At 37.4% G+C, this 26377-nt stretch overlaps 1 protein-coding gene and 1 long non-coding RNA gene across 3 annotated transcripts; one reads left to right on the top strand and one right to left on the bottom strand.

The window, feature by feature from the left end:
• Positions 1-1301: 1301 nt before the first annotated feature.
• Positions 1302-21573, bottom strand: EBAG9 (estrogen receptor binding site associated antigen 9). Of its 2 annotated transcripts, none has more exons than XM_036075748.2 (7): positions 21342-21573; positions 15718-15815; positions 12122-12200; positions 11003-11161; positions 9239-9346; positions 4795-4886; positions 1302-1834 (listed from the first exon to the last, which is right to left on the bottom strand). In XM_036075748.2, the coding sequence occupies exons 2-7, from the start codon at positions 15798-15800 to the stop codon at positions 1714-1716; spliced, it is 642 nt and encodes a 213-aa protein (XP_035931641.1). In that variant the 5' UTR covers positions 15801-15815; positions 21342-21573; the 3' UTR covers positions 1302-1713. The 2 variants fall into 2 exon arrangements, with proteins under 2 accessions (XP_035931641.1, XP_035931640.1); XM_036075747.2 differs by lacking the exon at positions 21342-21573 and adding an exon at positions 20762-21091.
• On the top strand, positions 21093-25953 carry LOC144381825 (uncharacterized). Its single transcript, XR_013447737.1, has 2 exons — positions 21093-21195; positions 25836-25953. It is a non-coding gene; the product is annotated as an uncharacterized LOC144381825 (long non-coding RNA).
• The last annotated feature ends 424 nt before the right edge of the window (positions 25954-26377 follow it).

Consider the following 26377-nt stretch of genomic DNA (forward strand, 5'->3'; position numbering starts at 1 on the left):
GCCCTTAATCAAACAAAAATAAAAAAGCCAACAAAAAAACAAAATCCCACATCATGAAAGTCATGACCAAAATAGACTTCAATACTTGTCAACTACTGGGGAAAAGCAGTAAAATTTATTGTACTAAAGGAGAGGTTATCCTTTATGAACCCCAAATTTAGAGAAATCATGTAGCATTCCCATAACTAAAAATAAATAAATACAAATAAGGGAAGAGAATACATTTATTACTAAAAATTTGAATCTAATTCTATTTAATTGGAAGTTTATTGGCAGAAGTTCTAATAAACATGATAACTGAAAATGTGGCTTGGGATTATAAAAAGCAGATTTTTACCAAAGTTAAATTTCAACTAGATTCTACAATCACATTTAGTCTAGGAGCTTAGGCTAAGGACTCAGGGTGATCTCACTGTACGGGCTGTGATTTTACTATGAAATATCATTTTAATTCAAACATATCAGCAGTAGTCAGCCTGCAGAGGATCTAGGACACTAAAAAACCCCACAGAATGTTAATTTTGGGCAACAACCTTTATGAAAGTAAAAATCTTTAAAAATTCTAAAGCCACAGAAAATCAGTCTGAATGTATTTTAATCATGGAGAAAAAATTAATAGGATTTAAACTATCAAACCTATTTTTTTTCCTGTGAACACAGTATGTATCTATTTCCTTGAAACTATTTTAGAGGCAGTCAACACCCCAAAATAAAAATATTATTCCTATCTCAGCTTAAAATTTAATAAATCAGTATTATCTTAGCCAACAACACAGTAAACTGCATTATGTCAGATATATAAAATTGATATAGAAATCATCTGAAAGCTTTGAAATATTAGAACCGAAGGCTTTCTGCGTTTGTAAATTAATGGCTTTTGTGGCGGGACGGACTAAGGTACTTAAAACACTGTAACATCTTAAAATCTACAACAAAAGGAAAAAATTACTAATACTAGTTTTTAAAATTCACAAGTTAAAATAATGCAAAACAAATTTGTCATTTTTGCTGATTTTCAATGTTTATACATGCAGTATAAATTACAAATATGTGTACCATTACAATACCATCTAAAAGAAAACAACGATGTATAAAATCTTTATGATAAATAAAATTATTGCATTTAATGTCATTTTCTTGAAAACCAAAGTCATCAAATTCCTTAACGTCATATTAAACATAAACATTACCAATTCAAACTAGAAGAAATGTATGCCAATACCAGCTTCTGACAACAAAAATAAAGAGGTTAAAAGCCCTGCAGTTTGTCTGAGTTAGGTCAGATAATCATGGAAACAAAGGAGTATTTAAAATTATTTATTTCATCATTATGCACAATGAAGGAAAGCATTATAGAGAGCAGAGTTCTTTCCCACCATAAAATTGTTTACACCCATTTATTTAGCTAGAAACACTAGCTAGAAGAGGTACTCGTATATTCCATTTGTAATAATTTTTTACAGCAAACAACTGTCTTACACTTGGAGCATGTTGAAAAAAAATATTGCCTCGTAGGTCTTTTTTTTTGAGTCTCAATCACTAAGAGCTCAAGGTACTTTGAGAGAATCCTGGTCTCCTAGATGGTCTGATGAATGCATTAAAATCAAGCAATGTGTTTGTATTCTGAAAATATTCTTAAATCCATATAAATGTTGCTTGAGTTGTGGAGCTCGTATCTCTCTTACTGGCACTATGACATGTGAAGGACATCCATTATGAAAGCTTCACGCCAATTTTGTTCTGTTCCTTTTTCATTAGCCGCTGTGCCTCCTTCTCCATTTTCTTCCTTTGTTGTTCTGCTGCTCTCTTTTCTCTGTCTGCTATCTTCTGCTGCCTGAAAAGAAACATATTCCTATTTTTACTTTTAGAAAATACCACACAGGTAAAATGGCGAATGAATTCCAGAAAGAAATAGCAGTGCCTTTTTACCAACATCAAATGTAAGTTTGAAAAATCTTTCTTCTCACTGTTTTGAAAATTTCAAAGATTTTCAAAAACAGTATTTCTTTTAATCCTTAGAACACGACTTGCAAAATAAAAGAGTATTGTCTCTATGTTACCAATAAGTAAAATGAGGCACAAAGGCTAAGTGACTTACCCAAAGTCATAAGATTAAGTACAAGGAGACGAACCCACATCTTCTAATCCCTCTTCTTCAGATTATTTTCACTAAAACACTACTTCCATTGGACCACACCTTCTTTTTGATACCATTCTGAAAAGCCTGACGTTGAGGACTAAATCTCCTGTTCTTATAATAGTTAGAAACACTCTGCTGAAGGAAGTCAAGAACACAGATGTGCAGAACACAATGCACAAAGAAAATAGAAATGAAACACAAGCCTTCCAACTGGAAGCTAGAAATCTATTTAAGGATTAGCATTTGGCCAGCTCTACTGAGGAAGGGGCAGAATAGTGGGTACTTGCTGATTATACATTATGAGATACTTCCCTCCTCCCTGGCCCCTCCTTAACTCCACTGAGCTAGAACCACTGGTCTCTCTTTTGTTACTGATTGACTTGTGTGGAGAGTGGGAGTAGTAGGGGGTGACGAGATAGGACAAAGAACAGAAGCTGGTCCTGGATCTAAGGTTTAAGGCATGAGAAAATAGTGAAGCATGCAAGGTTGAGGGAGGAAGCTGTAGGTCACAGTTACGCATGGGATGGGCAACAGGAGGTTATAAAACAGAAAAATCCAGTGTGGATTACCTATGTTTGGGACAGCTCAAAGGTGACTCTGGCGAGTGAAACATATATACCATTCTCATCATATTTGTAAGTGGGAGTGAGCAGAGTTGTGTATGACCAAAATTCGAGAAAGTAGACTTATTTTAGGCAATATTTTGACCTTCACCATCAATTAACTAAAGTTTCAGAAGAATAGTTTAACAGAAATCTACTTTTCACTAGCTCTGATCACTTCCTAGCAAAACTGATAATCTGCCCCCTAAAAAAGTCAAAATGCCCGTGGCAAAAAGGGAGCTAGAAAAGAATTATAAAGAGCTGGCTAGCTTACAAACAAGCAAGATCATCAAGCTTTCACCGGGTTATTAGTTAAAGTATAAACATCAACAGTTAATGTTCCTGGAAAATGAGGCAATTTAGAGATGACTGCAGACAAAATCTGTTTTCCCTCTCCAGATACACACCTGGAATTACTGAAGTACCAGAATCTCCTTCCTTAACTTTACTGATTCCGGTACTGGCAGTATTAAAGTGGCAATGGAAAACAGACTGAGAGGACACACAGTGTGACCACACTTCAAAACTTCGCAGTGTTCTTCCGGAGGCAGTAACAGCGCAGGAGTCCTCCAAGTGTCTTTGACTCTAACTTATGCAAATGGTAGCAGGAAGCATGCATATTACCAACTGATAGGTTCCCTCTCCTAAGCTGTCATATAACATAAAACACTAGGTTTAGGGTTTTGTTTTTTGTTTTTGTCTTGTTTTGTTTTGTTCAGAGTGCAAGAGGGTAGAGCGTGGAAAAAAGGTACAGTGGGTATTAAGATACTTGTGAACTCATCAACTCTATAGTGCTGTCGTTAAGATTACTGGATTCAGAATGAACAGACCCCTCTCCTTTATCCTGTGGTTAATGACACTAAAAAATCACGAACCCCTGAAAATGTTCTAAAACACTTGGACTTCTATATCTGTGATGTATCCAAAAAAGAGTAAAAGAAATGGATAACTTATCTTTTTTTGATGATCCATGCAAAATAAATGTTGCCGTTTACAATTTTAAAAAGTCCTTTTACAGTGAATAATGATTAGATAAAAACTAAATATTTAAAACTCTCACAACTTTACTGACTTTTAAAAAGTGACGCATCCCTGTTTAAAAAAAAAAAGCTGAAAATAGGAAGGACCAGACCAAAAAAAAACAGTCAGCCATAACTCAACTGCACCCTCTGCTGGCTGTTCAAGGTAATTGTAGTTAGTTGAAGACAGGAAGGGAAAACACAAAAATGAAATCAGTTGTTTTGTTATTTATTTTCTATCCCTATTATAAAAACAATCTTTTAAAATAAAAAACTTACATCACTGTGTTTTACTATATAATCTTTAAAAATAAAAAATGATTTAGATACATTCAAATATATGAGCTTTTCACCAGTGATGATGGTCACAAACTTTTTTAGGGTAAATATTCTGTTTACTCTTTGACCTAATGCAGCAGTAGCAAGAATTAAGTTTATTGCCCACAGAAACAAAGAAATAAGAACATAACACCAAAAAAACAAACTTGAAGACCTCAGGAATAATATTTTCTTCTCTGTAGAATGGATAGTACCCGACATAATTATTTACCTCATAGGGCTTTTGAGTACATCAACTGAGCCATATATACAAATGTAGAGTGCTATATAAGTTATTTCCATCCGAAGGTGCAGTGCTGGGCACTATTCTAGACCACGGGGAAACAAAAATAAAGGTATAATTTCTGACCTAGAGGAATATATAATGGTGGCTCACGTTTCAAGAGATAACTATGTTTTACAGGGAATGGAATACAAAGCAAATAGTATAATATGATGTATATATATAGAAGATCTAATTTGCCATTAATAACATTATTACTCTTTTGTTCCTATAATGCTTTAAATTCTAGGTTTCTGTGAGGTTTTAATCATATAAAATAGTATATGCAGTCTGAAATTTATACCTAAGCTCAAGTGAGAAAGAATGAAGAAAAATACAACTTTTGGCAGAATCAGCTTTCTTGACCTCAAGTGCAACATGAACAAATTGAGTTCTTCTACTCAAGCTATAACGTAAGTATAACTAAAATACCTCAGAACTTCTTCTGCTTGCCAGGCCGCATCTTCTTCTTCTTCCCACGCGTTGGTATTTTCCTGCCAGGTATCTAAGTCACCTAATTCAGGCTACAACAAAGTGCAAAACAAAATTATGATAGTAAAGAGCTCCTCTTTCTCCACTTAGCAGTCAAGAAGAGTATCTTTTATAACATGACTCAGACCTTGTCACTCCCCTGTGCCTTCTTCACATATAAGGCCCAGATGACCAGGCCCCTGGTCTGCCTGGAACGGAGCTGTTTCTTGTGATGCATGACTTTCAGTACTCAACGGTCCTGGGCAGGTCCAGCTTTCTTCTATTTTATGTTTTATACTGATTCTTTTTTTTTTTTCTGCCTACTTTAAGTTGGAATGGACAAGAATAGAACATTTCTTCTTTCTGTTTCTCTCTTTTTAGTGAAAGGACAGGATGGGGGTGGGGGCAAGAGAAGAGACTGACTGGAGACGGAATTAGAGATGCCTAACTACTCTGTGCTGAGATGAACCGGAGGACCTGAAGTTTCCAAATCGGCACAGCCATTTCCATTTAAGCATAAGTAATTTATAGATTTTTTAGTGGTTCTTACTAGGTGGGTCCAAGGCAAAAACAACAAATCAGGCAAAATTTACTCTTTACCAGAGTACTTCCATATTGTGTTTTTTTTTTTTTGCCTGTCCTACTTACCTGATCCCAGTAGGCTGGCCTTCCACTATTTCTTCCATTATCCCCAGGCTGGACCTCTGAAAGTTCACTTTTTCTTCCACAAACCAATAAAAATGCTTATTCTGAATGTTTAGTTAGGTGCGGAAGTGACTATGAGCATAAAATAACTTGCACCAATCTATGAATAGATTTATTACACTTTCTTTTGAGCAGTTACACTTAAAACTGAAATAAAATGTGCGGTTTTTCTCCTCCTAACCATAAACATAATACCATCCTCTGTTAAAACTTTTTAGTGTATTTCTGGTTATCTGTTTAATATAAGTCTCTAAAAGTAGAATACCTAAATCAAATGAATTTTTTTTTTCAAGCCCCTGAACCAAAATACAAATGATCCTCTTGAAAAACTATCCCAACTTAGCCTACTGACAGCAACAGGTGGAAGTCTTGTTCCCCTGTACCTTTGTCAATACTGGTAATAGCCTTCTTTCATTTTGATGATTGGTTAAGATTTGATAATGGTGTCTTGTTATTTTACTTTCGATTTCTTTGAGAACTAATAAGATCAAACTTTTCTTCATGTTATCAGGCTATGTCTATTTCTTATTTGTAAATGTATCCATTTTTCCACTGAGGTGTTTGACTTTCTGTATATAAAACATTTAGACATAAAAAAAGTGAACTAAAACCACAAAAAGAGAGTGATATCTGATCCTTTAGTAGAGATGGCCTTCCAAGTTAAAAAGTTTTAAAGGATAAGATGGATAGAATTGCTACATAAAAACTAAACATAGGGGGCACCTGGGTGGCTCAGTTGGTTAAGCGGCTGCCTTCGGCTCAGGTTATGATCTCAGGGTCCTGGGATCGAGTCCCATATCAGGCTCCCTGCTCAGTGGGGAGCCTGCTTCTCCCTCTCCCCCTGCTCATGAGCTCTCTCTCTCTCACTCACTCACTCTTTCTCTCAAATAAATAAAATCTTAAAAAAAAAAACAAACAAAAAAACAAAAAAAAACTAAACATAGGGCGCCTGGGTGGCTCAGTTGGTTAAGTGTCCAACTCTTAATCTCAGCTCAGGTCTTGATCTCAGGGTTGTGAGTTTAAGCCCCGCACTGGGCTCCACGCGGGGCATGGAGCCTACTTTAAAAAAACAAAACAAAACAAACCTAAACACATCTGCCCATCAAAAACATCCAAACCAAATTATAAAGCCAACAACAAACCAAAAAATTGTAAAAGATGACAGAAAAAAGTTAATATCCTTAGTATAAAAAGCTATCACAAAAATACAAATGATTAAACTCCAGAAAAAAAAAAAAAATAGAATGTGGAATTTAAAAGAAGAACCTAATTGGTAGAATGGGTGGTGAGATATTTTTGGAGTGGAGAACAAAGTGCAGTAGATTACCATTCCCTCCTAAGCAATGCCCCCTTATTTCGTCTGCTGGGAGGAAAATACGTGGAAATAGCACTGGAGACATTCTCCATCTACCCTTCTCCATCTACCCTATTTACTCTTTCCAACTCTGTGAGGAGTTATATATTTACAACGTCATAATGAGCTATATTAGTGTTATAAAAACTTATAATTACAAGTAAGTGGCAAACATTTGCTAATTCACTGGATAAGTCTGAACCACTTTACCAATATGGATCAAACACATGTGAATAAAGTATAAAATTTAGAAATATAAAATAAAAAATTAAACATGCTGTGCTACTTTAGAGAAATATCTATGGTGCTATTTTGCTCGCATAGCATGATGTAAAGGCATAGGAGTTGGGGCACCTGGGTGGCTCAGTTGGTTAAGCATCTGCCTTTGGCTCAGGTCATCTCAGGGTCCTGGGATTGAACCCCACAGTGGACTCCCTGCTCAGCAGGGAGTCTGCTTTTCCCTCTCTCCACTCATGCTCTTTCTGTCTCTCTTAAATAAATAAATCTTTAAAAAAATAAAAATAAAAAAGTAAACGCATAGGAGTTATCAAAATTTGCATTATTTATGTGCAATCGTTTAATACTGCACCTTCTGTACTAGAATGCATTCTTTGAAGGAAGCACTCTTACTTTCCACTATAGTACTAGCACCAAGCACCCTGTCTCGCATTAGTAGGAATAATTTCTGACCAATGAATTAAAAATATACATAAACATGGGTCCCCTAGAGAGATGGGGCCTCCGAAGCACCCATGCAGTTTCAACAAACAAATAAGATAGGCAGATGTGGTGGTTTAAAACTATGTCTGCAAATTCTTTGGCACTCTTCCTTCAGAGGTAGAGCTTAATTCCTCTCCCCTTGCATGTGGGCTAGATTTAGGGACTAACATCCAATGAATAAAATAACGTGGAAGTGACAGTGACTTAAGACTAAGTCATAAACAAGCATTGTGGCTTCACCTCTGCCTGCCTTCTCTTTCTCGGGGATTGCCTGTTCTGGGACTGTCAACGGTTATGTTGTATGGAAACTCAAGCAGCCCTATGGAGAGGTCCATGGCAAGGAACTGAGGTTTCATGCAACCAACCAGCATTAATTTGCCAGGCATGTAAAGTGAGCCCCTTTGAAATGAATCCTCCAATTCCAGCCAAGCCTTCAGATGACTACAACCCCAGCTAATGATTTGCCTGGAAACTCATTAGAAACCCCGAGCCAGAACCACCCAGTTGAGTCACTCCTGGATTCCCAATCCATAGAAACTATATGAGATAAAGAATGTTCACTGTTTTAAGCCACTAAATGTGGGGTTGTTATATAATAATAACATAATAAATTGGTCAATAATTACTAATCAATAATTCATCAATCAAAACATGCTTAAGCTTAGATCTGGGGAGAAGTCTGGACTTTTTTTTTTTTTTAAGTTATGGAGAGTTCTTTGATGATAATGATGACTACCTAGAGCGTCAGACTGTAAGTTTTTTTTTAAAGATTTTATTTATTTATTTATTAGAGAGAGAGAGAGAGAGCAAGAACAGTGCGGAGAAGCAGATTCCCCGCCAAGCAGGGAGCCCGATGCGGGGCTCCATCCCAGGACCCTGAGATCATGACCTGAGCCAAAGGCAGACACTCAACCAACTGAGCCACCCACGCACCCCTGGACATTGGTGTTTTTAAGACAATTCTCAGATACTTCCAAGGTTGAGAACCACAGTTATATACTTTCCTCACTACTTTTTGTCCTTCAAAGTGATGCATTCAAGTCAAACCTACTACAAGTCAAATTATACTTTAAATGTAAATATACTCTACTAGGGAAACAATTCATGACTCACTTAAAAATAACCTGCTTTTAAGTTTAAATTTCAGTGGTAATCTCTTTAAAGGTCACATTTTTAAAAATTTTTTTTAGAGAGGGAAAGTGAGAAAGCACGCATGTGCGCACACACGTGAAAAGGGGAGGGGCAGAGGGAGAGAGAGAATCTTCAGCAGGCTCTGTGCTGGGCACAGAGCCCAAGGCAGGTCTCAATCTCACAACGCTGAGATCATAACCTGAGCCAAAATCAAGAGTTGGACACTCAACCAACTGAGCCACCCAGGCACCCCTAAAGGTCGCATTTTGTAAGTAACATATTGTATTTGTCTTTTATGTGTACAGTGGGACTCTGATCTTAGTAGCTGATGTAATTTAAAATCTCATAAAAGGAAAAGACTGCAAAACTCCAGATTAATGTCTCTCATCTGCTAAGCCTGTTTTGAAGCACAGAAATACAAATATTATGTTCAATTCATTTTGATTTTTTTCAAGAAAACAAAAACCCTTGCCTATATATTATTAACATACTTACAGATTGATGAATAAAGGGCATATCCTGTGTAGCAGCTAATCTACTAGAGAAACCCGTGCTACCATCTGGGATGCCAAAATTTAGTGGTTCTCTCTTCTTAATAATGATCTGAAAGATTAATTGAAACAGAATTATAGGAATATTTTACCCATCATATAAAAACAAACAAGCTAATTAAGTGACCAAAGTATTCTGTAATTATTTCAAATATGCCCTACCTTTCTTCTTTTAAAATTTATAATGTAAAGGTTTAAGTCTGTAAAGACTATCAAAATTCCTAGGCAATTGTCACACAAATCACTTATATACTAAGAAAAATTCCATTTTACTTTTTCTAAAAAAACAAATTTTCCTCTTCTCTCTCTAGACCCACAAAATATAAGTTGGCACTTTTAGTCACTGTATTAAATAAGAACACATGTCACATTCTACTAAAGTATAACCATCTCTCTTCATATGGTTATCTATGAATGCATTAGCTCTTTCAAGGCAGGATGTTAGCTTTGTAGCTTAAAAACATTTTCAGTCTAACTAATTTATTAAGGTACTATTGAAATATTCTAGGCTCCTCTTAAGAGCAGCAATATACTTCCAAAATATAAGGTATTCATCTACTAAGACACGCAAACGCCTTGAGTTTGAGTTCAGCACTGAGACATTTGGACAACTTAACAAAAACAAAACTGATTACAGAATGTAAATGTTATCAGCCTTGAAATTGTAAAAATAAATTTATAGCTGAAACTGGTTGGGAGGTAGAAGAGGGTGAGAAGCCCTATTAGGAAAGGGTGGAATAAATAATGTCCTCATTTTATAAAGTGCATTTTTAAGGAATATTTTCTATGCATGACTGAACAAGAAATGGAACTCTAAGCATGTTTTTTTTTTTTTTTTTTTAATAGCAGAATGACTAGTGAGGTAGACTGGAATAACAGCATCATATTTGGAAGAGGGGGAAGAGCAGTGAGGGTAGTATGAAATAAACCCTCATCCACCATAGTATGAAGTCAATGGACAATGTCTGTGATTAGTAAATCAAGGCACAGCAACATAAGCATATTATATATAGATATGATTTGAAAAAAACAACAACACTATAAGCCCAAACAGGAAAAGTTATCAGTGGTTGCTTCTGAGAAGTCGAACTGGCTATGGGGAATGATGGGGCAGAAGTCTGTTGCTTTTCACTATAAGCTCTTCTATATTCTTTGATTTAATTTTTTTTTTAAAAAGTACATTTTTGATAAAAAGAAAGGAAAATATTTAGCTACTGTTCTTTTCCCAATAATTCCCTCCACCTTTAAGTGATCTTCCATATCCAACTCAAAAGGGCTTAAGTAAAGTGTGGACGACTAACATAAGCCCACAACAATTATTCTGAGAGTCCTACATCAGTTTTATAATGGTTATAAACAATGGAAACTACACCTATCAGTCTGTAGTCATCACTAAACTGTGAACTCTTTTAAGGTCAGAACTTTATCTTAATCAGCTTAGTCTCTCTAGCAGAGACTGCAGTCTAGAAGCTGGTCTATGGTTGGATTTCAGTAAATGCAAATATAACTTTAAAAGACTTGGGGATGCAACTTACTAGATCTATGTCTAGGTCACTTGAATATATACGCTTGTTTAAATATGTTAGAAAACACAACAAATTGATCATTAGAAATAGGCTTTCTGACAAATATTAATTATACTGTCTGATTTAAACATAGGAATCTGAAAAACAGTTTATTTAACCTCCCAAACCACTCTTTTACATACTTTCTGAGTTTTCCTTATAGTTGGTGTCATGTCCTTAAAATAGTCAGGTTCCAGTTGTTCCAAAGCATTTTGTTGTGTTGCTACATTCCCATTGCCTCCTTCAATCTTTACACTTGTGGGGGCGTCTTCGTCCCAGGAAGTCCACTCTTCAACATCCGTCTTCATTGAATCCATCAACAGTGTCAGCCACAAAGGGGTAACTTAACATCTCATTCATCATTTATTAGAAAAACAGGCTTTCTAAAACATTGGTTTTCAAACTTTTTGACCAACAGGAAAATAAAAATTTTATAAAACATACCAAAACTAGATCAAAAGTTTAAAAAAACACTTACTTTTACTAGAAGTTAGACAATTGGTTCTATCCATTAAAAAACAAAAAACGAAACAAAAGCAAATGCTTTAAAACCTGAGCTGACATTTAGAACTACAGTCCACAGAAAGAATATTGAAACTTGCATCCTAAGCCTAACCAGGTTGAATCCCTGATTGAAAAAAAAAAAAAGGGCGCCTGGATGGCTCAGTTGGTTAAGCGACTGCCTTCGGCTCAGGTCATGATCCTGGAGTCCCTGGATCGAGTCCCGCATCGGGCTCCCTGCTCGGCAGGGAGCCTGCTTCTCCCTCTGACCCTCCCCCATCTCATGTGCTCTCTCTCTCTCATTCTCTCTGTCTCAAATAAATAAATAAAATCTTTAAAAAAAAAAAAAAAAGAAAAAAATTCTTGATAGGATTTATATAAGACAGAGTCTCAAATATAATATTCAAAATGTCCATGAAACAACCTAAAATTATTCAGTGAACAATCAGTAAATTTCAACTTGCATGGAATGATAACACAAATGTTATAATTATCTAAGACTTTAAAATAGTTATAAAAATAATTTAACAAGCAAAAGTAAACACTCTTGAAATCTATGGAAAAATAAAATAGAAAACTTCAGCAAAGTAACAGAAAATACTATGAAGAACCAAATAAAAATTTTAGAATTAAAAAATATAACAACAACAAAAGCCCGACCTGACTACCAAATTAACTTCCTGACATACTAATTAATGGTCTGTAGTCCAGTTTGAAAACCATGGTTCTGGAGCACTTATTCAAACTTAAACAAAAATTACCTGTTTAGGAACTGATGAATAATCAACTGTAGTTGGCAAAGTTATCTGGTCTCCACTTAATTTCCGTCCTCTGCCAGATCTGAAATAAAAATGAAATAGCTTATTTCAATAATTACCAAAACAAGCCTGGGTAAAAGCACTACGGACAGTAACGGAAAGCTAATAAAAAAGGTCTTTTATGGGGCGCCTGGGCAGCTCAGTCATTAAGCGTCTGCCTTCGGCTCAGGTCAAGATCCCAGGGTCCTGGGATTGAGCCCCGCATCGAGCTCCCTGCTCAGTGGGAAGCCTGCTTCTCCCTTTCCCACTCGCCCTGCTTGTGTTCCTTCTCTCGCTGTCAAATAAATAAAATCTTTAAAAAAAAAAGGTATTTTATAATTTTACAATTATTTATTTTAACAATTAAGAGTTGCTCATTAAAATATGAAAAGAAAAGGCATGCATCAAATATCTTTTAAATGTGTTTAAAATCTTGGACAGGACAACAAAACTGCTTTTTGGCTTAGGACTCAGAATTATAGATAAACTCAGGAGGCATATAAAGACATAAACAAAAACAAAAATGCAAAGTAATTTCAAACCATATTCCTTCAAACCATGCTCTGTTGGTGAAGTTCTAGGACACCTATCCCTTTTTTCGTGTGTGTGTGTGGTTTTTTGGGGGGTTTTTTTTGTTTTTTTTTTTTAAGATTATTTGAGAGAGAGAGCGAGAACACACCTGTGCACAAGAGCAGGGGAGGAGCAGAGGAAGAGAATCTTCAAGCAGACTCCTCATGGAGCTTGGTCCCACGACCCATGAGGTCATGACCTGAGCCAAACCAAGAGTTGGATGCTCAGCCAGCTGAGCCACCCAGGCACCCCCACCTATGCCGTTTTAACCAGGATGGCTTGGCTTTTGTTTGTTTTACTGATTTGTTTTTTTGGTAAGATTACCTATTATTAAAAGTTTGAAAATCACTGGGTTGAACTAGACTAATTGATAAGGATTAGTAGGAGAAGCACTATATTAAACAAAATTGCATCAAATATCATAACTCAATTACTAAAAGCATGGGCTATGGAAACTATGTAAACCATAGTTTTAAATGTTACATCTATTAATTATGAGTCTAGTTAGAATCAACAAGCCTCTCAGCTTCAATATCCTCATCTGCAAAATGTAGGTATTCAAACCTACTTTTGTAGGGTTGTTATAGGGATTTAACTAAGTAACATATTTAAAGCAGCTAGACACTAGACAGTGCCCGGTATATACTAAAAAAAAAAAATGGTAGCTATTATAAATGATTAATCACTTGCTTCATTTCAAATAATCTATACAGCATCTACTTAGAGCAAACTGGTAAAGTTAGTTATTTTTACTACAAGATTAGAAATCATATTATGTTTAAAGGATAAATAGAAAACACAGTCTACTACTAAATTTATGATGTGGAACTGCTACTTTTAGAACACATGATCTAGGTTCCTTCTGACACATAAGAAAAGCTTATTCTAACAAGTCAGTTTTCTTTAAAAGTGAACATACAATGAATCCTAAATAAATTATTGTGAAATTTATAGTGGCAACAACTGTCCTTAATATTTTTTAAATCAAATGCATTCTTTTACCGAAAGTATTTTAGTTTTAGAAAATACATATGTAAAGAGAAAAACACCCATAATTTATCTTCTGTTAACCTCCAGCCTCTGGCAATTAATACCCAGTCTTACCCTACTTTACTTTGTGAATTTCTGGCCATTCCTCCTCGCGCTCTGATGATCTGAGCACTTAGTTCACTATTTTGCCTACTTCCCAAACCCTGTCCTCTTCCTGGGTAAGTTCTATAGTCACCAAAATTTTCCATTTCTTTCTTGACCTTTCCTCCTCCAGTGATCATCTGCACTCTATTTCATCCACTCATTCCCTTTGCCATACTATGGACCCATTTTTTTAAAAATCCCAAATCACTCTACTTCTAACAATAAATGTCCTTAATCCTCAGAGTTTTAATAGTTATAAATGGCCACTTAGCCAGAGAATATATTTCCTGGCCTCCTTTGAAACTAGGTGGTCATATGACCCTTAGCATATGTTTAAGCTCTAGACAGTAAGCTTGAGAACTGAAGTGTTGTGTGCAACTTCTAAATCAAGTCTGCTAAAAAAGAGAGCTGACAGCCTTCTACTTCCTCTTTTACTATACCCTCCTCTGTGTGTCAGTATTTTTTTTTTCACAGTACTCCTGGCCAAAACAAATACCTAACAGTTCCATTGATTACATAATTAGACCCAAACAATTAATACTTATTTATGTCCTAACTACACAGCAGCCATTTGCAAAAATACTACATATAAAGAAAAACAATATTTTGATTTCATTCTTAAAGAACCACAATCACTAATGGAACATATGTGTGGGGCTACTGGATACTGCACAGCTTCTCAAAACTCGAAATCACATTGGATACTACTGTACTCATTTTCTTTTTTTTTTTTTTTTTTTTTAAAGATTTTATTTATTCATTTATTTGAGAGAGTGAGAGAGAGAGAGAGCACATGAGAGGGGGGAAGGTCAGAGGGAGAAGCAGACTCCCTGCCGAGCAGGGAGCCCGATGTGGGACTCGATCCCGGGACTCCAGGATCATGACCTGAGCCGAAGGCAGTCGCTTAACCAACTGAGCCACCCAGGCGCCCTGTACTCATTTTCTGTTCCATATTAATTTTAGGTTCAGTATTTGCTTTAGTTACAGCCTAAATCCTAGCTTTGCAAAGACAGGTCACTAAAAATACAAGTAAACAAAAACTTATCTCAAACATTCAAGAATATCTGCAAAAGTAATGCTGCACGATCTAATGTAACATATGTGAACTACCTTGAGCTAGTAGCTTGTGCAGCGTTTAACAGATGTTGACTATCCCATTCACTGTGTTTTGCTAGAAATTAAAAAAAATCCTGATGATACCCCTGTGAGTTTAATGTGAAGCCCTGAAGTGCCTCCGCACATAGTTCTAGGGTACAGTATAGAACTACAGAACTATAGCTCTAGGGTATAGCTGTGTGACAAAAGAGAAGGAATTCAAATCTTTGGATGACTTACTGAACTAGAATGACTTATCTGACTAGGACTAAACAGTCCACATTCCACATTCTGGAATATTATTTAAGAGACCAAAAAAAAAAAAAAATCTATTTTGTGTGGGGTTTTTCTGTTCAAGTGTTTTTTTAATACAAAAACATTCATATTATAGTTTATAAAGAAATACTTATTCCTAATTCCACCTAACCATCTTAAAACATTCTGGTAATGAAATAATTATGTACATAAAAACTGTCTTATTACAATGAAAATTGATTTGCTTTTTTTCTGAAATTCTATAGGAATAAGAATATGATTTTAATTAAAGATGTAAGAATTTGAAAGAATGAAAAGAAGTGAAACTCTACTTTCTAGATCTGAAGTAGAGAAAATATATAAAAAAAAAAATACCAGACAGTCACAAATGAATACTATAATCAAGTTTAGCTTAAGTATAGTCTGCCCTGCCTTTTTGTAATTATGAAGGCATCCAAAACCAGCAAGAAGATAAACAAGTCAATTTGAACATAAAATTTGTTTACCTGCATATTAATCTCTTTAGGAATGAGAATACTGTAGCGAGGCAGGTGCAAACTTTAAATAACCGAAACTGTGTGATAGCCATGGTGGGAATCAAAACCTGTGGAAAAAGCACAAAAATAAATGCACTTAGCTGATTTCATAAGCTATATTCCCATTCTCAAGTCAGGCTGAAAGGTCCTATTATGAGCTGTGAAAATCAGACATTTTTTACTTTTCTTCAGAAACCACAAATATAACACAGTAAATTTTATTTTATTTTATTTTAAGGATTTTATTTGTTTATTTGAGAGAGCGAGAGCACACGCGAAAAGGGGGCAGGGAGAGGCAGAGGGAGAGAAAGAATCTCAAGCAGACTCTGTGCTAAGCATGGAGCCCAACACAAGGCTTGATCTCACAACCCTGACATCACAACCTGAGCCAAAATCAAGAGTCAGGCACTCAACCAACTGAGTCACCCAGGCGCCCCATACACAGTAAATTTTAAAATTAAAATGTAAATCATACTGACAATTCAAGAAACAAGATTTTTTTTTTTAAGGTTTTTTATTTATTTGACAGACACAGCGAGAGAGGGAACACAAGCAGGGGGAGTGGGAGAGGGAGAAGCAGGCTTTCCACGGAGCAGGGAGCCGGATGTGGGGCTTGATCCCAGGACCCTGGGACCATGACCTGAGCCGAAGGCAGATGCATAATGACTGAGCCACCCAGGTGCCCCCAAGAAACAACATTTTTAAGTTTTCAATAGATGAGAGGAAAAAAGCCTTTCTGAAATATTCCCAGAATATTTTTTAACTGAATTTCAATTACGTATTTATGTATTATTTTCTACTAAAAAATCAAAAAAGCATAAAACAGTATATATTGAATCTTTTGTACCTTTTGAAGTTTGAACCACATGAACATAACAGTACTATTCAAAACATTTTTAACTTTTAGATAGATACATTTTATTATGCCCATTTTAGAGATGAGGAAATTAAGAGAGGTCAAATAACTTGCCCAAAGTCACAGAGCTACTAACTTGAAAGTAACAACAGAGATCATCTAGTCCAGTGGTTCATATATCTGGGGATCCTTTAAAGATATGATACCTGGGTCTAACCCAGGAAATCGATTAAATCATATTCTCTAAGGGGCAAGTTCCAGTTAAACTAATAAGACTACAAAGGAGACAAAATACAGTCAACAGAAAAGGGAGCCAAAAAAAAAGGCAGGGGAGAACAGAAAACAAGGTAAAGGGGAACAAATAACAGATGGGACAAGAATAGGGCAAATATACCATGCTAACACTAATCAAAAAGAAGTTGAAGTGACTATTTCAATGTCAAAGAATAGATTTCAGAGAAAATAATATTAGCAGGCATAAAAATGGTCCTTTCATAATGATAAAAGGGTCAGTAAATCAAAAGCACATAATAATCCAAAATATATAAGTCCCTAATAACAGAATTATGCCAATATCATAAATAAGAGGTGACATTACCAGAGAGTCCGCAGATATTAAAAGGGTATTGAGAAAATATTACAAACAACTGATACCTATATCTATAGGCATATAGATCTATGCTTCAGTCTGAGTAATATCAACACCAGTATACTACATATACTGTTTGTAAGTTATGCCTTATATAAAAGTTCAAAACAAAAATATAAAAACAAAACAAAAACAGAAAGCAAGGAAACACAGTTAACTCTTGTGATACCTGATCCTAATTACTCTGTAGAGCCACTACTGCCATTCCCTTCAAAGAAGGGCAAAACACACAGCTAGCTTTTTTTATTTCTAGAATTACAAATGTAGAAAGGCCAAGTAGACTCTTCACAGTAACAGAGTTCCAAAAGGCTCCCTTAGCAATGCCCATACATTGAGGTTGTATCTCCACATGAGCTCAATGATTTACTGAATGCCTGTATTTGCAGTTGACATACTAATTGCAAGGATGGAAAGAACAGTGACTCTATGAGAATGAACCAAAAAAATTTAAGAATTTCACTATTCAAGTAACTTAAATACTTCTGACAAAAAGAAAGAAACCAATTAGTGGTTTACTAGGTTTCAAAAAATGCAACAATTTTGACTTCTCCTTTCTCTTAGCCCTGTATGTCCAAACTGCCAAAAGGCCTTACTCCATTTCCTAATACTGCCTATATTCTTCCCTATTTCCACTGCAATCTCCCTAGCATAAGCCTTTATTACGTCTTGCTGGGGTATTATAAAACCTTTTTTTTTTTTTTTTTAAGATTGATTTATTTGAGAAAGAGAAAGAGAATGAGTGTGGGGAGGGGCAGAGGGAGAGAATCTTCAAGCAGAGTCCCCACTGACCGCAGAGCCCTCTATGCAGGGCTTGATCCCAGAACCCGTGCATGAGATCTTGACGTGAGCCGAAACTAAGAGTCAGACGCTTAATCGACTAAGTCACCCAGGTGCTCCTATTATAAAGTCTTAATTCCAGTATTTTTCTCTTACCACACTTACATTCTCTACTTCGTACTATAGTTATTTCTATATACCTTATCTGCCCTGTACAATCCTTCCCCAGAGGATCTTGTTTATCTCGTACCTCCAGTTATCAGTTGCAAAGTAACACCTGAAAGGTTTAACTACTTCATTATGACTAGAATGACCTGACAGTTAAGATGATGAATAAAAGCTCCATTTTAAAGCTGATTTGTCAAGAATAAAACTCTTAACCAAAAGAAGGCAAACTTGCCTATATGATTATTTAGGCTAAATTTTTATAAAAATTATAAACAAAACAAGATAGCTAGAAAAGAGATTGTATGGAATGTGGCACTTGGGGGAAAAGGGGACAGAACTGAGGAGATACTCAATCAGGAAGTTTTGAAGGGAGAAGACATTTAATATTTAAGGACTGGGGAAAGGAGTGGGTCTCAGGATATATACATGAATGCAGAGTTGAAAATAAATTTCATATAGAGCCTTGGTAACCACTGTCACCACCTTGCCACAAATATTATTGTGTGTCATTGTTCAGTATTTGTCAACTTCAATGACTTCAATGGTAACTGGAAACAAAATTTAAAATTTTGTCCAACATAAAAACAGAAAATGGGACTATTATTGACAATAGAATAGAATTCTCTTCGTAGCAATTAAGAATATCCTCATTCTTCAGAAAATTTTCTTTTGTAATTATCAAAAAGATCTAATATTCGTTGACCAGCTCCTATATGCCAAGCATGATCTAAAAATTATGTCTCTTAACCCATAAAACGATCTTATGAGATAGATACTACTGCTCTCATTTCATAGAACTGAAGCACAGAGAGTAAGCACATGTTTCCATGCTCCTACAACCAATGACTCAGATTTAAACCTAGGTCTATTTAATTCAAAAGCCAAGAACATCTCACTAACAATAAACATTCTTACTAATTCAGTGATGATATTATAATTTCCAGACTAAATTTTCTAGCCGGTTGCAATGAAATGGGGAAAATGCAATCAAGTTAACTATCAAAACTTTTTATTTTATCAATTACATTGATTTGCAAGCTGGAATATTCTTTGGGATCCACAGTTACTTAATGTTCCAATTCAATTCAACAAACATATATATATTTAGCACCTACTATCTAACAGATGCTACCCTGGGTAATGGGAAAAACTACTGACCCAATACAGAGAAACCAAGTGTTTGCTGCTCAGTTGTCACAGGCTAGTGACAATGCAAGGGACTGAGGAGACAGGGCCCCAATCAGTCTTGCTCGGTTTGGTATTTCTAGGTCTTAGCCAATGCCAAGCACACAGTAGGTACTCAACTATTTGTTGAAGGGAAATTAATGTTCCTCGAGCACTCAGTATGTTCAAAACATAGTTCTAGACAATGTATCTTCTATCATATCACTGGAATCCTAAGGACAAAGGAGGTAAATTCCACTATACCCATTTAACACATGTGGCTGACAGGCTCCAGAGGATTTACTCACCCACGATTTAAAGAGACTGACCCCAAAGCCTAGGCTCTCCTACCATATCCCTTTGATAAACCTTTTAATTTTATACTCGTTGCCTCAGTTTGATTTTTTTTTAGATTTTATTTATTTGACAGACACAGCGAGAGAGGGAACACAAGCAGGAGTGGGAGAGAGAGAAGCAGGCTTCCCGCCCAGCAGCGAGTCCGATGTGGGGTTGGATCCCAGGATCATGACCTGAGCTGAAGGCAGAGGCTTAACGGCTGAGCCACCCAGGCACCCCCTCAGTTTGATTTTTGAATGCCCTTTAGGTAGCCAATTTAAGTAGGCATCTTAGGCTACTTTGCACTTTGGTTACTTAAAAATACTTTCTAAAACTAAGAATTGCTAATATAACCTAATTTTCAAATTAAAATTTCCTTTAAAATTAGGTGGAAAATACAACAACTTGAGATATAGCAGGAAAAGGATCAGAATTATGAAGCAACCTATTCTCAGGGCTTTTGGAGAAATGACCTCTCTAGGAAATCAACAGGAATGAGAGCTCAGCTAGGTCAAGTGAGGAAGATTCACCTACAATTTTAAAAATACACTGCGTTAGAAGCTGCAAAATTAAATGTATCTTTCTTTCTTGTAATTCCCCGTAAACTGCGGGTGAGACCCTTTCAGTAGAGTCACTGTATTACAATTCATTAAACAAGCCAAGCCAAAATCTTTTCGTACACACTAGAGTAAATAAGTCTTCAATTGCTGTAATTCTAAAAATATGTTTGAAATTTTTCAATGCCAAAATTTTAAAAACTATGTGACTTAGTACAATACAGAACAGCCTCAAATTGTTTGTAACTCTCAAGCTGATTAAGGACTATCGCAAGTCTCCAAAAATAAAATTTACCTGAACTCACTTATGTGAAAAACCAAGGAGAAAGGGAACTAAAAGTAGAATGTGGGAGCGGGTTGTAAAGTGGACTGTATCATCTCTGGCCACTCAAAGTCAGGCCCTCAAATACGTGACACCGACTCTTACGAGGGCAGAGTTAAGGTCTCCTGAATGACTCAAAAGGCAAGAGTTCCATAACTAAAATGCTTTAACTTCTGATTACCCACCTGAAACTGGCTGATGGAAAAAAAAATCACACCCACTGTACAGATGAGAAAAAAGACAAGAGCGTTTTCAAGTTACACAATCCGACGCCATGCACTCGGCGCTCTGTGAAACGCTCTAAATCGCTGGAGATGGGTGCAGGGTAGGTCGGGATTTGGATTTTGGAAAAATCTGGGAAGGAGCAAGGCCTGTAGAGGAGAGGCAGGAAGGACGAGCAAATTTCCCTGCTGGAGGCCCATTCCGGGACTGGAGGGTTTCTGCGCCCGCGTCCCGCAGGCGTGTCTCCCACGCGTGAGCGCGGCATGGTGAGGGCTGCGCGCTCGGGGCCCGCTCCCAGTCGCAGTTCCTTCACCCCAGAGGTCACTCCGACCCGGAAACAGTACCCCAGAATGGCAGTCGGCCGTGGAAGAGAGAAACCCGGTGGAGGGACGAAAAGGTGGGAGGGCGGGAAGTGCGAGGCGAAGAGGAGGGCTGACCAAGGAAAGGCAGAAGACCCCCAACCCACCCAAGGACCAGGTTGGGTTCGGGGGGCAGGGGGAGAGGGAAGCCCCTCGCGGGCACGCGCGAGTCGCACACACTCACCTGCCCCTCCCCCTCCCCGCCCGCCCGGCGGAGGCTCCGAGCTGCCGCGGGCCGCGCGCGCAACCAAGGCGCGCGCACGCGCACTGCCGGTCGCTTCCTCGAGCTCGCGCTCCGCCCGTTCAGTCCCAGCCCCGCTCATTCAAAGCCGGGCGCGCGCTCCGTCGCAGCCGCCGTTGCCTCCGCGCAGCTGCCATGGCCGCCCCCTCCTCGGGAAACCATCCCCCAACCCCTCCCACTTCGCCCTCCTGGAAGGCGGTTCTCGGTGGTCTCCAGGCCCTCACTTCCGCACCCCGCCCAGGTCCTGTCTGGCCCAATAGACGAGAGGCTGAGGGTCCGGCGACTGGGCTAAGCCAATGAGCGCCTGGGGGGGCGGGGCGAGCGGCGGCCGGCGTGGCTGTGGCCGAGGCTCGGTCACGGGTAGGTGTTCTGTGACCGTTGCTGGCTGTACAGGGTGTTCTGCTGCAAAGTGCATGGGCTCCTTCCCTGTTGCCCTACTTTCAGTGCAGAGTACCTCCGCGCCAACCATGCCCCTTTTCGTTCGATCTACAGACTCCGCCTACCTGATGGGACCAAGGGAAAGCAGTGTTTAGGTTGCAAAATTGAGGGAGCTGCGGCTGTCTCAGGGTGATTTGGCTGTCGGGAGGCCAGATCTCAATCATTCCTCCACTTTAGGGGTGCGAAACGTTGAGTTTAATTCAGGACTTTGCGTCCTCCAAGTAACTTTTGATTGAATTTCCTTTAGAAGTTAAAAAACGGAACTAACCTTGTCCCTGCATTTGTTCCTCCCTTGCCTCGCAGGCTAGCCATTCTCCCAAACTAAGATTTTCTTTCTATGGTTCTCTCTTTGAAGTCTCTTACTTTTTTTCTTCTTTTTATCCCGTATGCTATGCAAAGGCCAAGGTTCTTTGCTTATGGGCGAGGGGCTCTCAAAACTATCTGCTCCACTGTTGCATGGTCAGAGGCTGAAAGCAGTTCATGTTTTTCTACTATCTTTTTCACTACAACTGTCTTTGTCCTGTCACCCTGACCAGCCTCCTTCTACCCACTTATGTTCTAGTATCCACCCACCCGTGCACTCCAATCTGTACCACATTTCTAGTTATTGACCTTGTTTATCCCCAAGAGGGGAAGGAAGAGAATGTTTATAACTCTTGCTCTAGAATGATTCTACGTAACTTTGAATACATTATTTCATCTCTAAAGCTCAGCTTCCTTATCAGTAAAACGACCATAATAGCGCCTACTTCATAGGATGGCTAACCCTTTCAAAGCTCTTAGGGCAGAGCCTGGCACATAGCAAACATACACAGATTAATAGCTGTTACCGCAGCTGCTGCTAACTGCTCACTACTACTACTAGTAGTAGTACTAGTAGTAGTAGTGATAGTAGTAGTAGTACTCACTACTACTACTACCACCACCACCACCACCACCGCACTATTGCATCATCATTCCCAGTTACTACGCCTCCCTAAATCCACTAAATCCTCTGCAGTCTTTTAAACACCTGTTCTAACCTTGATCTCTTCAAATGCCTACATTCGAAGAATTCAAAGTCTCCAATTTTTTTTTTGATTCCCCTAATCAATAATCAAAAATAGGCTACATCTTGACATAAACGTTTTCAAAATGTTTTTTCTTAGACACATACCTTTGCTTCAAATTATTATATCCCTTATGATATTTTTTCTTCATTCTTCATTCTTCAGTTTTCTTTATTAAATTTGCCATTTCCAAGTGAAATAAAAGATACATATATTTTTCTAGAAACAACTAGTAGTGAATATTTGTTTCCAACACACTAAAAAACAAAACTTGCCAAAGATTGCAAACTCAGTTTACTTTAAAAATATCTATGAAATAATAGTTTAAAACCATCTTTAGTCACTGAGTAATAATTCCATAATTGGGGATCATAGGTGCCAATAATTTGGGATCTTTCATGGGGACCACCTCTTGGGAGTGTGCAATTTGAAGTCCAGTCCTCTGCCCAAGGCTTGGGTTGGGTGGGGATAGGGACCACCAAATGTCAAGTGGGAGGAGCATAAGGGATAGACTTGGTATATCAAAGATTTCTTTCTGAATTGCCTGTACTCCATGTGTTACAGTTAATTCTACCTGCTCTTTGTTCAGACCATTTTGCCCACTTTAAGGTCTCTGATTTGCCTCTGCCCAATCCCTAATCACCAGCAGCTTGATTTATTCACTTTTAACAGCTTCCAGCTCACCATTTAATCTCCCAAGTCAAAGGCTTTATAGGCTTTGTTGTTCTGAGTTCTCCCCGTGGGTCTGAGTAGTGTTTTGTCAACTGACCTCCCATCCCTGCCCAGCAGTTCGGGCAGACCTTGCAAACACAGCCCAGTGCTTCCCAATCTCCCTAACCCAGTTCTCTGGCTTTTCACTAAAGGGATGGTTTTTTCCTCAAGCATAATTTTAGACCTGCTGTTCTGACTTGGTCTTTAATGGCTTTTTATTAATGAGCAGCTGTCCACGGTTGAATACAGATTATAAAGTCACATTCATTTCTTGAGCAAGCAAAACAAAGCCTTGGAGCTCACAGTGACAGTTTTGAATAGATACGTTTGAGAGCAAAGGATATTCTGATGATAATTTTAATGGATTGTTTCATTGTCTTTCTATTCTAGAGACTTGTGCTTGCTTTCAAAATCATACATTTTAATATTCTGAAAAATTATAACTTATTTTTTAATCTCCACATCACCATTTAATAGTTAGGATCAGATGTTTAATAGAGAAACCAACAAGTCTGAAGCAGCTTTTTAAATTTCCTTTCTATTAAAATAAAATTGACTCTCTGTGAAGCATTTAAATATTTTCCATCATAAATATTACTATAATATATCTCTATAGTTATTTTTATTGCTAAATATAGGAAGACCCAAGGTTTAAGAACAATTTAGAGTTAACCAAATTAACCTTCGGAAGATGCCTAGATAGGAATAGAGAAAAATAATCCATGTCCTTTATTAGAAATGGATTCAAATGGGGGCGCCTGGGTGGCTCAGTTGTTAAGCGTCTGCCTTCGGCTCAGGTCATGATCCCAGGGTCCTGGGATTGAGTCCCACATCGGGCTCCCTGCTCGGCGGGAAGCCTGCTTCTCCCTCGCCTGCTTCTCCCTCTCCCTCTGCTGCTCCCCCTGCTTGTGTTCCCTCTCTTGTTGTCTATCAATAAATAAATAAAATCGTAAAAAAAAAAAAAAAGAAAGAAATGGATTCAAATGAAAACACTTCTGTGTTTCAGTAGTTTCAGTAGTGAGCTGCAACCATGTAATACCTCTTGGCCACATTGTTATTAGAGCTATAATATAGTTCAGCTATGTTATGAGTTAAGTAGACTTGATCTGAGCAGATCTGCAATGTAAGGCCATTTATTATTTCTAAGGGTAAATGTGTTAAGATTCACACAAGTAACAGCTTCTCATATGTACAATACAATCTGCCTTGTACATGAAAACTTAAAAATGAAACAACACTGAACCAACAAAGCCTAATTCATTCAGCTATAACATGAACTATAGCTATAGCTTGAACACATTTGAGCCTTAGTTTTCTCATCTGCAAAATCAGATTAATAATTCCTGCCTTGTAGGATTATTTTGCAAAATGTATGTGTTGGAAACAAAGCAGATCAATGAAAGTTTTATCATTTTCAAGTCCAGTAGAATCTTCTTTCAGCTCACAGCAGGGAATAGAGCTTCCAGAAAAACAAGAGTGAATTTTCTCTCACCAGCAACCAGAAATAGACATGTTTGTTAGTTACACATAAAAAAGGGGAAAGAAGTGTTTTAGAGTTTCACTCTGAGCACATCCGCTACCTCCTTTGCCCCCTTTGATTTTAAAGACAGAGGGTGAAAAAACAGCTGTTAAAGGAAAGCACCCACAATCCTACCCTCTCTGTGCTTTTTCTCACTACTTATGGGATATTTTGCTCATAACGGTGTCTGTTGCCAGGTTCTTTCCTTTCTTTCTTTTCAGTGTCTATCATTTTAGCACACCAGAATTCTCATAATGATCTCCTAACTAATCTTTTGTATTTTATTTTTTCCTTCCTCTAAATCAGCTTGGTACTTTGCTATATGATTAATATAAGTATTTTTAAAGCTTCTTCATGATAAATGTCCTGTTCAAAATAAAGAGAGATTTACTGTTGTCCATCAATTCAAATTGACTTGGGTGGACATGTGTCTCAATTGTTGCTTTTTAATCTCTTAATTTCAAACTGCTGCTCCTGGATCCCCCGGTGACCACCTCTGGCCCTTTAAAATATCAGACATGCCCGCAACTCTGGTTAAAAACATTTGTCTGTGTATACTGTACATTTCATTACTCACCTCCTCATCATGAAATATGTATTTCTTGCTGTGGTTTTTATCTGAAATTAAATCCTTTATAAGTGAGAATTAAATCCATGTTATAACCATACTAGATATTTTCAGTATAAAAAACTTAACATATTTACTTTCTCTCTTCCTAGGGAGAACTTATATGCATAAAGGATCATCTGTCTGAATATATAAATTACTCTAAAGAAAAGCCAAAGGAAAATACTCTTGCCATGTAACCAGACACATTCATAAATATCATGCCCAAAAGGAATTATTTTTTTTCTGCTCATAGGCTCTGAGCCCATTACCATAGCAACCATAACTAGTGTTGTCTAACTGGATGTGAATTTTATACACTTGTTATTTGAAATGTTAAGGCAGTAAGTCAGGATAAAGTGCAATTTCTATAATATTTTGCAAGGACTACTTTATCTCAGAAATCTGGTAGAGGAAAAGCTTCATCGTGCAGCTTATTCATTTGTTTAATGAAATGGTTTCTTCAACATTTACCATGGGCACAGTATATGCGAAGCATGTTAAGAGAAGTCAAAAGCATATACAACCCTTAACCTGAAGGAACTTCCCTAATAAAATCAGCTTGTCATGGGTGAACAGAATTCCTGAAAGAGCAGGTTTTTCATAGGGAGTCTTCTAATTTTAGAATAATCTGATCATAATAACTAGCATATTA

The sequence above is a fragment of the Halichoerus grypus genome, chromosome 5 (assembly GCF_964656455.1).
Source record: "Halichoerus grypus chromosome 5, mHalGry1.hap1.1, whole genome shotgun sequence".
NCBI lineage: Eukaryota > Metazoa > Chordata > Mammalia > Carnivora > Phocidae > Halichoerus > Halichoerus grypus.